The sequence below is a fragment of the Ranitomeya imitator genome, chromosome 3 (genome assembly GCF_032444005.1).
Source record: "Ranitomeya imitator isolate aRanImi1 chromosome 3, aRanImi1.pri, whole genome shotgun sequence".
NCBI lineage: Eukaryota > Metazoa > Chordata > Amphibia > Anura > Dendrobatidae > Ranitomeya > Ranitomeya imitator.
In genome coordinates, this window is record NC_091284.1 from 430,376,830 (window position 1) to 430,390,960 (window position 14,131).

The 14,131-nt window shown below is 41.2% G+C and overlaps 1 protein-coding gene across 3 annotated transcripts in view; it reads left to right on the forward strand.

The window, feature by feature from the left end:
• Nucleotides 1-14,131, forward strand: part of POR (cytochrome p450 oxidoreductase) — a 67,981-nt gene that overhangs the window by 9,587 nt on the left and 44,263 nt on the right. For 2 of the 3 annotated variants that reach the window (XM_069757275.1, XM_069757277.1), the window contains exon 2: nucleotides 13,594-13,792. In XM_069757275.1, coding sequence (XP_069613376.1) covers nucleotides 13,608-13,792 — 185 coding nt within the window. In that variant the 5' untranslated portion in view covers nucleotides 13,594-13,607. Of the gene's footprint in view, nucleotides 1-4,960; nucleotides 5,226-13,593; nucleotides 13,793-14,131 lie in introns of those variants that run through there. The other variant, XM_069757276.1, reaches the window with a different exon arrangement.

Below are 14,131 nucleotides of genomic sequence, written 5' to 3' on the forward strand. Positions count from 1 at the left end.
TCCACCAATAACAGGGAAAAACACAGGTTATAATGTAAATCCTCTGGGAAAAGGAAACGGTCCTAAACAGCCCTGGAAAGCCCTTCTAATATTCCCTATTTATCTTCTGCGGTTGACACCCTAGAATAAACAAGTGATGCCTCTGCTCATTATAAGCGTATGTTTCCACGTTAAGTATTAGCAGCGCTTTGGACGCAGCACATGTCCGCTCTGTCCAAAGCGTTGCAGGCTTTTGTACAAGTGGTGATTCCGCATGTGTTCATTGAATCATGCGGAATCACCGCATCCTATACATTGGACGGTGATATTTATCTTGCAGAGATAAATTGACATGCTGCGGTCTATAAAGACGCACCGCATGTGCGTATACGCAGGGAAGCCGGAGGTGTTCCTACATGCATAGTGGAGATGAGATTTCATAAAATCCCCTCCACTATGCTGTAATATCTGGCCGCTACGGCTGTACACAGCATCCAATCCACAGTGTTTACTGACCATGGAAACATACCCTAAATAAGTGACACACTGTATACAATAAAATATCGTAAAAGCAAAAATTCAGACCTTAATTAGTGGTGCGACCATATGATTGATACTAAATGCCTCCTATTTAGCCCTTAAAGGGAATATGTCACCCAATGGGACACTTTTATGCTATTACTATGGGCATACAGGTAATAGAATGGTTAAACCAGTCTTACCTGTATGTCTCATAGCTGAGGTCTAGATGTTGAGAAATTAACTTTCAATCTCTTATGTTAATGATTTCTTGCAGGCTCTGGGGCAATACCACCCCCTCCCATTTGTGTCACACTGCCTTGTGACGTGCAGTTGTGGCGCTGTAATCCCGAGCATGCTCCATGCACTCACGCAGTTGTGGGTACCTTATCCGCCTTTCTATGAGCAAAGTCTTCATCCTGCTTCTGCACATGCGAGACTCGCCGGCGCGTGCGCAGAAGCAGGCGGAAGACACTGTCATTAGTAAGGCGGAAAAGGTACGCACAACCACTGGAGTACAGCTCTGCAGCTGCATATCACTGGGCAGTGTGACTTGCATGGGACAGGGGTGCCATTATATAATGGAAAAGAGGCAGGGATTTCTTCCAGGCACTGCACGCTACGCCCCAGAGCCTGGAAGAAATCATTAACATAAAAGATTAAAAGTGCATTTCTCAACATCTAGTCAGCAGCTATGAGGCATGCAGGCAAGACAAGACTAATTTAACAATTACATTATCTATATGCCCATAATAGTGGCATAAAAGCGTCCCAGGGGGGTGACAGATTCCCTTTAAAGTACAGGGATCATAGATTACTGTCACCCCTGTGTCTCCTTCCAATGCTTTTCACACCATGTTAAAGAAGCACTCTTCCCATCAAAGTTTTTATTCTCTTAATACATTGCAGTCATAATATTACATAGCACGGTGTACTTAGAATTGCTCATTTTGCCTTTCTGCCCAGCTAATTATTCTCTCTGCTCTATGTAGAAACAGGAAGCCTCTTTTCTCTGCATTTATCATTCCCTTTTCAACCCCTGACTGATTACCAGCTGCTCCCCTCCTTCCCCTGCCAGGGGCTTTTGCATTGACTTATGACTCATGCAGAGAAAATTGACCTCCTGTTTCTACATAGAGCTTAGAAGGATTCAGCTAGTCAGTTTTTAATCACGTGATGTCATGGACTTGATGGAAAAGAGAAGAATTAAGTGGGTAGAAGGGCAAAATGAGCAATTGTAAGTACACTGTGCCATATGATTGCAATATATTAAGAGATGAAAGTTTTCATGTGCTTTAACAGGGGTTAATCTGTGGGCCATCAGCAAGAAATTGGAGAAATCCAGTGTGTTATCCTAAATCTATTGCATGGTATCCAAATGTATGGCCATGGATAACGGAGTGTGTTCTCCCGCTGTGCCAATATCTATAAAATGGCTTCCTCAGTTCGGTGTCCTATTCTTGGCAATCTAGGATGCATAAATCTAACCACAGCTATACATGACTGCGGCTCTTGGTGGCTCACTTGATGAGCATACGCCCAATACAAAGTACCAAGTCGCTGCCAGAATGAATAATGGGTTTCATAGATAAAAGATGAATTCACGACAATGGTGGAATTGCATTTTTTTCCTATTTTACTGCACAAATAATGTTTCATATTTTTTTTTTTTTTGCAGTTTTCTATATATTATATGGTTAATGTATTTTTTAGCATTCACTACTACAACTCGCACTTCTGGAAGGACACATTGAATAAAAAAACCATCTTGCAGTGTTGCAATGAAGATTATCCGACAGCCTGTTTATGTATGTGTTCTTCAATCGCATCCACGCTCTCTGACCTTACCGTCCGTTCATCCTATGAATACAGTGATTGAATAAATATGTGCTCATATCTGGATATTTCTCCAATTTGTTTTTAAGCCTCCTACAATACAAATTATAAAAAGGAATAGCTGTTATGCAATGTGGCGATGAGATCTCATATTACGATTGCAATCTTTGTACGGCATGTCACATTGTGAAATATGCCCTGTGCACAGCAAAACAACAACAATTTCTGGACACAGCAGCAAGATAGATCAAGACCTAATGTGTTATGTTGGTAGAAATGAGCGAATCGCGTTGATGGGAACCAGCCATTGTCATTTATTACAATACAGAAGACTGCATAAGCCAAAGAAAAGTGGCGTAGCTGGACAGGCTTCCTCATAATGCATGGTATAGTGCAGCCAGTTGTGGGTGGGACTAATGTAGCCTGTATAAAAGCACAGGCAGGGGCATACAGCAGCCATTTTGTGGTGAACCTGGATAGTGTGAGAACAGCTAAGCAATAGAGATGGGGAGCGAGAGCCATAAAACACTGGATAAATATTAGTTGCACAGCAATAAAGTACACTTACCATTTTATTACATGTAGCCATGTTGAGGTCACTTGGATATTGCTAATGCTATGTTTGCATCACGCTTGAAATGCGTTGCACACCGGCCTAGGAGACCATATTGGGGCAATTGAAGGACTTGCAAATCCCTATAAAAAGTTTTTGTAGGAAAGTTGGTGAATTCAAAAGATTTACTCATCCCTAGTAGGTAGTGATGGTATAATTGCCAAAGTCTCTCCTTTCATGTTAGGCTGGTTTCACATTTGCGTTTTTTGCCGCTGCGTTTTAGCGCAAAAAAAGCATGCTTTTTTTCCCCTATACTTAACATTAAAAACACATGCGTTTTTTTGCATGCGTCTTGCCGCGTTTTGACGACGCATGCGTCGTTTCTATGCTTGCGATTTGTTGCAGAAATGCAACATGTAGTAATTTCTAGCGGCGTTTTTTTGCCACAAAAAAACGTATTGCTGTCTATGTAAACGCATGCGTTTTTAAGCACATGCGTTTCAATAGAAAAACACAAGAATACTGATAAGCCACCCCCCAACCCTAAGGGTTAGGGTTAGGATCCCTAGGGTTACTAGGGATCCTAACCCTAGCTATTTCTGTTTATAGTGGGTTTTCTAGTTGATTTTGATGATTGGCAGCTGTCACACACTTCTCATCATGCGTTTCAAAAACGCAAACGCAGGAAAAAACGCATGTAAACGCGTCAAAACGCTGCGTTTGTTTTAAAACACGTAAAAACGCATGCGTCTAAAAAAAACGCAGCGTTTAAACGCGTTTTTTTCACCACATGCGTTTGTGTTTAAAACACTGCATTTTTAAACGCTAATGTGAAACCAGCCTTACTAAGTAGGTGCCTTAAATCTGCTATCTGATTGCTTAAAGTGAAACTGCTTGTGGCTTTTTCAGAACTAGTTTCTAAGCAGTTTGTGTCTTTTGTGCTTTTGTTATCCAGCTCCCTATTATCCCCAGGCCTCGCCATAAGTGTTGAGGCAGAAAGGGTTACTTGATCCCTCACTGAAGACAGATTTGTAGACAGATCCGGGCAGTTTTTCAGAGTGAATGATTAGTGCAGGGAAGCAAAAAGGGGTGGAAAAATAAGTTTTTCCCGTGGCTAGGTTATATACTACGTGGCTCTGCTATATACTACGTGGCTGACCAATATTCTACATACCTGTGCAATATACTACGTGGCTATGTTATATACTACGTGGCTGTGTTATATACTACGTAGCTCTCTTATATACTACGTAGCTCTCTTATATACTACGTAGCTCTCTTATATACTACGTAGCTATGTTATATACTACGTCGGTTGTGTTATATACTGTGTCACTGTGCAATATAGTACGTAGCCTGTGCTATATACTACCTACATATTCTAGAATACCCGATACGTTAAAATCGGGCCACCATCTAGTATTATGATAGTTATTTAATTTTAGTTCTTGATGCTCAGTCATCGTTGAAATCTATATGCTTTTTATTAAAGGGGGTGTCCAAACTTGAGAAATAAGTCTGCAGTCACTCTGTGACTACATTCTGCCAAATCCTGACGGTGGTCATGCAAGTGGGCAATCATGTGACTGCAAGTGTGCGATCTGCATAATTGCGGCCACCTGCCGGCCTAGATGTCTTTGGCGTCTCGTAATAGTAATGAATTTAGAGAGGCACGTGATTTAGGTGACAAATGAGTGTACGTGTGGTCCTACTAGCATCGGGGATGTTTCCGACTTCTGACAGCATTTGAATCTCACGCTGTCGTGATTTGGCGATCCGTACTCTTAAAATGACGCAGACTTTTGTCCCAAGCGCTGACCACACCTTTATGACTTATTAATGGAATAGATATTCATGCGGTGTACTGTTCTAGACCAAAGGGAACAGATAATCACTTGCCAAATAAACGTACCATGAAAATGTGTGCTTGGCAAATCCTATTCATGGGTGTGCCCAGTTGGCAAGTAGCATAATTGCTGTAGTTTGCCTTTGGAAATCCTTGAGTCTCTCCTTTTTGGCACGCGGGGGATGGGTTGGTGTATTAATAAGAGACACCAATAGTTTAGTAACCCTGATTTTGTGCGTTCATCACAGCCAAGAACATGAGATTTACTGCCTGCTGCCAGCCTTGACTTTCAAGATCATAGATATATTTACCATAAATTTACAAAAAGCAGTCTGAGGCCACGGGCTGGCTGAAGCCGCAGAGATGCGAGCAGGGATCGCTGTATACGTGCAGTGATAATATAGGGGTTTATACGGATTTTATAACCGTGATATTGGATATATAAATGGTATATGTAAGCCGTATTACCCAAGTGCGGAATCCATTGGCCAGGTGAGTCCCTCATCATGTTTCATACTTGTACTGTAGTGTTGTGTGGTGTGTCATGGCAGTTGTCTCCTTGGGAACCATGATACATGGGAGACAATAAGCTAGCTATAGGCGGATCAGCTTCTCTCCTTCAGTTGTGTAGATATTGGCAAAATGACTAATCGCACTGGACACTTTAATAAATCTATCTGTCGCCTGTAGCAGCCAATCTCCGTGCTGCTTACATTTCACCACAGGAAAGCTGAGTGCCGAGTGGTAGAGTTGTGCTTACAAAGACCGTTTTGATAAATGAGAACCCACAGCTTTCTATGATTTTAGAATGGCTGCCGGTATAATGTGTGCCTGGAGTCCGTCATGCCATGTTGGAAGCTTTGCCTTGCTCGAGATGGAGAGACCTTAGACGAGCACCCGTTATCAGTGTGTTGTATGTGTGACCAATGGAGAGGACACTGAGGCAATAATAAGCTGAGAGGAAATGCACTCTTCATATGGACCAATGATTTGTGTGAGGGGAAAATCCAACCCATCCAATATGAAGACGGGCGCACGAAGCTGACCGGCCCGAGTTATAGCACCTGTGATAAGGGCATGCTCACACTGCGTGTCTATACAACCAACATGTGGTAATTGTACTGTTGGTTATTGTATGTCAGCGGCACATATATTATTGGGCTCCTCCAAAAATTTTCTATTTCACCTTTGCAGCCTATGAAAGTTGTGCATTATTTAAGAAAAAAGGAGCGCACTCAGCTATCTTAAGTTGGTGCTGGCTGTACTTGGGGACGTTTTCATTCATATGTCCCATTTTTGCGTACGAATATTAGCCATGATTTTCATCACGAATAGCACTCATACCCATGATAGTCTATGGGGCCATGCAGATGTCGTTGCTTTTTTTTTTTTTTTTTCTTTCTGACCACAGAAAATATCAGAAATGTCCGATTTTTTGTTTCGGAGGTTAGATCAAAATCTTCAGTTTTGTTAATGGGTCTGATGTTCATGGACTGTCAGAATGGAGAAGGTGGAGGGCTTTTTTTTTTTTTTTTCTGTATAGGAGTAACACGAACACTCGTACCACTCTCTGATTTTTTTTTTTTTTTTTTTTTTTTTCACTCAAAGGAAAACCTTTTATTCTGAATGAGGCCTGATTTGAAGACCTGCATCGGTCCATATCCTCTGTAATTGCCATACTGGTCTAACGTAATGAATGGGCATTCGGGGTATGTTCCAGCATGGCACCTCCATTTTTTTGTTCCAGCATGGCACCTCCCATATTTTTTTTTTTTTTTTTTTTTTTAGTCTGAGCAAGCAGTATAAATGCTGGTGATTTGTCTTCTGTCTTTGCTGGGTAATGGTTATAAGAAGAAATCACGTCCTTGCCTCTTGGGTTTTACTATAATATTGCACTGCAAGCCAGAAAAGCGTCTGGGGTCTCCGGTCATGCCGTTTCCTTCCCTTTTTTCTACTAGAAGTTGTAGCATGACTCAGTACTTCTTTCCAAGTAAATATGCCGGTGTCATTGGGGGCAAGAATACTAAATCATCCGATGTGTGGCTGTCTGTAGTGGCCGATCCGACTTCACGTGAATCCAGGCGAGGAACTTGCTGTAGTATGCAGGATCTCTAATTGGTGAGAGCTCATACCCATCAGCCGTTGTGGAGCTCGGCACAATCTGGTTCACAAGGATGCTCCTGTCCAATGAACTGTGCTTTGCTTGAACTTTTCACTGCTTTCTTGGCAAGTGTGCCATGGTTTTTATAAAAGGGCTTTTGAAAAGCGTCCATTCCTGTATTTATCATTGCCCTCATTTTACTATGGTTTTTTTTCACAAGTTTTTCATGCAGACAGATTGCTTTGGAAGAAAACGTCTAGAATGTGTCCACCTCCTTCAGACACTTTCCTGGCTTGTCCATGCATATTACTTGTGCTCCATTTCATGCATCAGCTTTGTAATGTCTTTGCGAGAAGACAAGTTATAAAGTACAGATAATAATCTTTATTTTTTTTTTATATAGCGCTAACCTATTTATTCCGCAGCGCTTTACAGTTTGCACACATTGTCATCGCTGTCCCCAATGGGGCTCACAATCTAAATACAGATACTGTAAGTTAGAGGGCTGGTATTCTGCTGCCCGTCATCATTTTTGTTTTCGCCAGAACTGCACTATGACCTTCGCCCCTTGGTTAAGTCGTGATCTACCTTGAACTAAAGCACAATTTGCTTGTTCTGTGCTTATGATAACTTCACAATCCACCACTGAATACCGACTAGCTTGCGTGTAACTGCTTTTATAGCTTTACAGATCTTCATTCACATTTGTGATTTACTTTTATCGTTTTCTGTCTCCTAAGTTGCTTTTTTTATGTTTTACTGTAAAGGGCCTTACATTTGTCTCAACACTTTTTTTTTTATTTTTAATAATTTTATTTATAGAAATGGCTGAATTGGTTGAAAGGGCTAAAATATGCAAGTGTGTACATAGCTGCATATTTTTAAAGGGATAAGGGGAAAGCACCTTTAATGGAGGAGCCAGTACAGAACATCTAGCTCAGTGATGTAACATTGACAACCAAGTTAAATTGAATATGTAATTTAACACTATGCTATTTTCAGCTGCAGCATTTTTTTTTTCTGATTTTTTTTTTTTTTCCATACATCATTATAGCAGTCTTTTTCTGGAGATATTCGTAATATAATGCAGTCATTTTACTATATAGCACTGTGTACTTACAATTGCTCATTTTGTATTTCTACCCAGGTAATTCTTCTCTTTTCCATTAGGTCTATGATATCATGTGATTAAAAACTGACTAGCTGAATCTTCCTAAGTTCTATGTAGGGATAGGAGGTCAATTTTCCTTGTAGGAGTCATGAATTGCTGCAAAATTCCCAGGCAGGGGGAGCAGAGCAGTTGAGTCAGAAATTGAGGGGAATGATTTCTGCAGAGAAAAGAGAATAATTAGCTGGGTAGAAAGGCAAAATGAGCAATTGTAAGTACACCATGCTAAATAATATGATGACTGCAATATATTAAGAGGATAAAACTTTGATGGGAGTGTGTCTTTAAGTTATATCAATCCCTAACTGTCTCAACTTGGATAATTTTGTATTTTCATGACTATGAAAATTGTACATTCACACTGAAGGCTTCAAAACTATGAATTATCACATGTGGAATTAAATACTTAACAAAAAAGTGTGAAACAACTGAAATTATGTCTTATATTCAAGGTTCTTCAAAGTGGCCACCTTTTGCTTTGACTGCTTTGCACACTCTTAGCATTCTCTTGATGAGCTTCAAGAGGTAGTCACCAGGAATGGTCTTCCAACAATCTTGAAGGAGTTCCCAGACCTGGTTAGCGCTTGTTGGCCCTTTTGCCTTCACTCTGCAGTCCAGCTCACCCCAAACCATCTTGATTGGGTTAAGGTCTGGTGACTGTGGAGGCCAGGTCATCTGGCGTAGCACCCCAACACTCTCCTTCTTGGTCAAATAGCCCTTACACAGCCTGGAGGTGAATTTGGGGTCATTGTCCTGTTGAAAAATAATTGATGGTCCAACTAAATGCAAACCGGATGGAATAGCATGCCGCTGCAAGATGCTGTGATAGCCATGTTGGTTCAGTATGTCTTCAATTTTGAATAAATCCCCAACAATGTCACCAGCAAAGCACCCCCACACGATCACACCTCCTCCATGCTTCCTGGTGGGAATCAGGCATGTAGAGTCCACCCGTTCCCCTTTTCTGCGTCGCACAAAGACACGGTGGTTGGAACCAAAGATCTCAAATTTGGACTCATCGGACCAAAGCACAGATTTCCACTGGTCTAATGTCCATTCCTTGTGTTCTTTAGCCCAAACAAGTCTCTTCTGCTTGTTGCCTGTCCTTAGCAGTGGTTTCCTAGCAGCTATTTTACCATGAAGGCCGGCTGCACAAAGTCTCCTCCTAACAGTTGTTGTAGAGATGTGTCTGCTGCTAGAACTCTGTGTGGCATTGACCTGGTCTCTAATCTGAGCTGCTGTTAACCTGTGATTTCTGAGGCTGGTGTCTCAGATAATCTTATCATCAGAAGCAGAGGTGACTCTTGGTCTTCCTTTCCTGGGGCGGTCCTCATGTGAGCCAGTTTCTTTGTAGCGCTTGATGGGTTTTGCAACTGCACTTGGGGACACTTTCAAAGTTTTCCCCACTTTTCGGACTGACTGACCTTCATTTCTTAAAGTAATGATGGCCACTTGTTTTTCTTCATTTAGCTTTTTCTTCCCATAATACAAATTCTAACAGTCTATTCAGTAGGACTATCAGCTGTGTATCTACCAGACTTCTGCACAACACAACTGATGGTCCCAACCCCATTTATAAGGCAAGAAATCCCCCTCATTAAACCTGACAGGGCACACCTGTGAAGTGAGATCCATTTCCGGTGACTACCTCTTGAAGCTCATCAAGAGAATGCCAAGAGTGTGCAAAGCAGTCATCAAAGCAAAAGGTGGCTACATTGAAGAACCTAGAATATAAGACATAATTTCAGTTGTTTCACACTTTTTTGTTAAGTATATACAGGTCCTTCTCAAAAAATTAGCATATAGTGTTAAATTTCATTATTTACCATAATGTAATGATTACAATTAAACTTTCATATATTATAGATTCATTATCCACCAACTGAAATTTGTCAGGTCTTTTATTGTTTTAATACTGATGATTTTGGCATACAACTCCTGATAACCCAAAAAACCTGTCTCAATAAATTAGCATATTTCACCCATCCAATCAAATAAAAGTGTTTTTTAATAACAAACAAAAAAAACATCAAATAATAATGTTCAGTTATGCACTCAATACTTGGTCGGGAATCCTTTGGCAGAAATGACTGCTTCAATGCGGCGTGGCATGGAGGCAATCAGCCTGTGACACTGCTGAGATGTTATGGAGGCCCAGGATGCTTCAATAGCGGCCTTAAGCTCATCCAGAGTGTTGGGTCTTGCGTCTCTCAACTTTCTCTTCACAATATCCCACAGATTCTCTATGGGGTTCAGGTCAGGAGAGTTGGCAGGCCAATTGAGCACAGTAATACCATGGTCAGTAAACCATTTACCAGTGGTTTTGGCACTGTGAGCAGGTGCCAGGTCGTGCTGAAAAATGAAATCTTCATCTCCATAAAGCATTTCAGCCGATGGAAGCATGAAGTGCTCCAAAATCTCCTGATAGCTAGCTGCATTGACCCTGCCCTTGATGAAACACAGTGGACCAACACCAGCAGCTGACATGGCACCCCACACCATCACTGACTGTGGGTACTTGACACTGGACTTCAGGCATTTTGGCATTTCCTTCTCCCCAGTCTTCCTCCAGACTCTGGCACCTTGATTTCCGAATGACATGCAAAATTTGCTTTCATCAGAAAAAAGTACTTGGGACCACTTAGCAACAGTCCAGTGCTGCTTCTCTGTAGCCCAGGTCAGGCGCCTCTGCCGCTGTTTATGGTTCAAAAGTGGCTTTACCTGGGGAATGCGGCACCTGTAGCCCATTTCCTGCACACGCCTGTGCACGGTGGCTCTGGATGTTTCCACACCAGACTCAGTCCACTGCTTCCTCAGGTTCCCCAAGGTCTGGAATCGGTCCTTCTCCACAATCTTCCTCAGGGTCCGGTCTCCTCTTCTCGTTGTACAGCGTTTTCTGCCACATTGTTTCCTTCCAACAGACTTACCATTGAGGTGCCTTGATACAGCACTCTGGGAACAGCCTATTTGTTGAGAAATTTCTTTCTGGGTCTTACCCTCTTGCTTGAGGGTGTCAATGATGGCCTTCTTGACATCTGTCAGGTCGCTAGTCTTACCCATGATGGGGGTTTTGAGTAATGAACCAGGCAGGGAGTTTATAAAAGCCTCAGGTATCTTTTGCATGTGTTTAGAGTTAATTAGTTGATTCAGAAGATTAGGGTAATAGGTCGTTTAGAGAACCTTTTCTTGATATGCTAATCTATTGAGACAGGTTTTTTGGGTTATCAGGAGTTGTATGCCAAAATCATCAGTATTAAAACAATAAAAGACCTGACAAATTTCAGTTGGTGGATAATGAATCTATAATATATGAAAGTTTAATTGTAATCATTACATTATGGTAAATAATGAAATTTAACACTATATGCTAATTTTTTGAGAAGGACCTGTAATTCCACATGTGTTAATTCATAGTTTTGATGCCTTCAGTGTGAATGTACAATTTTCATAGTCATGAAAATACAGAAAAAATATTTAAATGAGGTGTGTCCAAACTTTTGGACTGTACTGTACATGCATGCATGTCTTTGCCTGATGAAGAGACCTGAGTAGTCTCGAAAGCTTGCAATTTACCATCTTTTCAGTTAGCCATTAAAAGGTATCAACCACTGAGGACTCTCAATTCTAAATATTTTTTTCCTGTCTGATCGAGCAGGAAAACAAAAACACGGAACCACAGGATTAACTTTGTATGAATGTAATCCGATTGCCTTCGTCCGAGTTAATTGCAAGTGGGAGCGAGCCCTTAGACTTCATTCACACATCCTTTGCTACATACTGTGTTAGGCTATGTTCACACGTTCCTTTTTTTTTTTTTTTTTGTTGGTGGTGTTGCTTTTTTTTAATGCAAATTTTAAGTTTTTTTTTTTTTTTTTTTTTTTTTTTTTTTTTTCAGAAATACAACACTTAACCGTTATAGTCTATGGGGGCGCTGTTTTTTGACGGACTGTGTGTTCGTACAAAACTCGAGGCATGTCCATTTTCTCCAGTATCATGGATGAAAAGGGTCCATAAAAAACACAAACAGCACATGGATGGCATCTGTGTGCTGTCTGTATTTAACATTGAAAAGCATAGGAGAAGCTTTGTCATTTTATCTATCCATGAACACCACTCCAAACAGTGATGGAGGGGTGGACAGATACACCCCAAGCACTGATGACACTAGTACCATTTTTTTTAATTACCATTTTATACAGCTTGTAGTAGTGGTTGCAGGAAGGGTTTGTTTTTTAATTTTAAAGAGTAACTGAACTTTATTTATTTTTTTTAAATATTTAGTAAGTACTTAATTGCAGATCTGTGGGGTCTGGGTCCTGAGAACCTTACCAATGCTGCAATAGACTCCAGAGAAGCGGAGCGTTGCAGCGTATGCTTTCTATTGAATCTTGCCTTGTGTGAAATCTCAGACAGGAGCTATGCGCTAAGGTTTTCTGAGCTGTGCCTTTCTCAAGACTCTATTGTGTGATTGATTGGGGTCTCTGGACCGGGACCCTCAGCAGCATGAAGGCTAACTATGAAACCTCTGTAAAATAAATAAAATGTAGTATTTTTTAAATAACTAGTGTTGTCTGGCACTAAGATAATGATTTGGCCATTATTGCTGGCTTGATGTGGGAATCTGACATCCCGTAGGACTCCGCTGAGACTTGGAGCTGCGGCATTCTGAAATTCTTGTGTACAGATCCTACACAAGAATCCTTGCAGCGCTGGGGTCCTGGGTTCAGATCCCACCAAGGACAACATCTTCAATGAGTTTGTATGCTCTCTGTTTGCTTCGGGTTCTCCAGCTTACTCCCACAATCCAAAGACATACTGATAGATTGTGAGCCCCAATGGGGACAGCGATGATGTCTGTAAAGCTGTGGAATTAATAGCGCTATTTAAATAAATGTTAATTTTCATTACTTCTATATTTAGTATACATAACAAGTGTGAGGTTCTTGGCGTGCATTTTTATCACACTGAGTCAGTCAAGCCTGAGACAACAGATGGGTCCTGGCGCTCAGATCACTTGGATCTAGGTCTCCAAAATGGACCAGCCTCGGAGAAGGTAGAATACAGATCTCATCCGTTCTCATTAAGCCTTGGACAGATGGGAGTCACATCCCAAAATGTACAATGCAAAGGACGAAATTAGGAAATTGTTGAGTATAAGGATTGTGCTGCTTAAAGCATGTCGCAATCTACAGGAGAATAAATGGCATCCACGTGAGCCACATGGCTACATAGGCTGATTCTCACTTGGCAGCAGCTCCTTGGGTGTACCTGGTTGGACAGCGTATCTTCGAATGGTATTTATAACCTTTATGTGAAACTTGACATGCCTGTGACCCTGTACATAAGGGCGGCTTGGGGAAAAAAGATCCCTTGTTGTAGTTATCTAACCAACCAGCTTTTTAGCTTTTATAGAGAGTATAATGCTTCCACCTAATGTCTTTGTATATTAATAATTATAATATAGTAAGTTAGAGTTACTTTTAATCCTAAAGTTTTCTCTCTAACAGTTTACTGTGTAGCTTCACAATATTCATTTTTCTGTGGCACACTGCAGATCATATTTTTAATTTCTTTCTTTTTGCTCCTTTTAGTGCCTGACATAAAGATGGGTGATTCCTGCGTTAACCAAGATGTGTGCCAGGCAGAGGAAGGTAGCAGCGTCGTTGAGGAGTCTATGTTCAGTATGGCGGACATGTTCTTGATATCACTCATCGTTGGCTTGCTGACTTATTGGCTCTTTTTCCGCAAGAAGAAAGAGGAGCCAATTGAGTTTAAAGTTCAGACCACTGTGTAAGTGTTTATTTTTTCCATGTAAAAGAAGCTCTCCAATGCGTGTTTTGTGCTTTTGTGTGTGTATATGTTTCTGTACTCTAGTGTTTGTGTGTCTATATACTCGCTTATCCCTGTCTTCTCCAGTATCCAGCTCCATCCCGGTCCGCTTTTGAGTTATGTGACAGCATTGCAGACTCTCCGGATCACCCTTCGCTCTGTGATCTGGAAGTCTCTCTTACTATTCAGCCTATGGAGCCCCATTCTGACTCTATATAGGCTCATGTTGTAAAGTCGAGTTTTGGATCACGCATAGAGCACAGCATGGTCCTGATAGTCTGAAGAGTGGTGACGTCACTC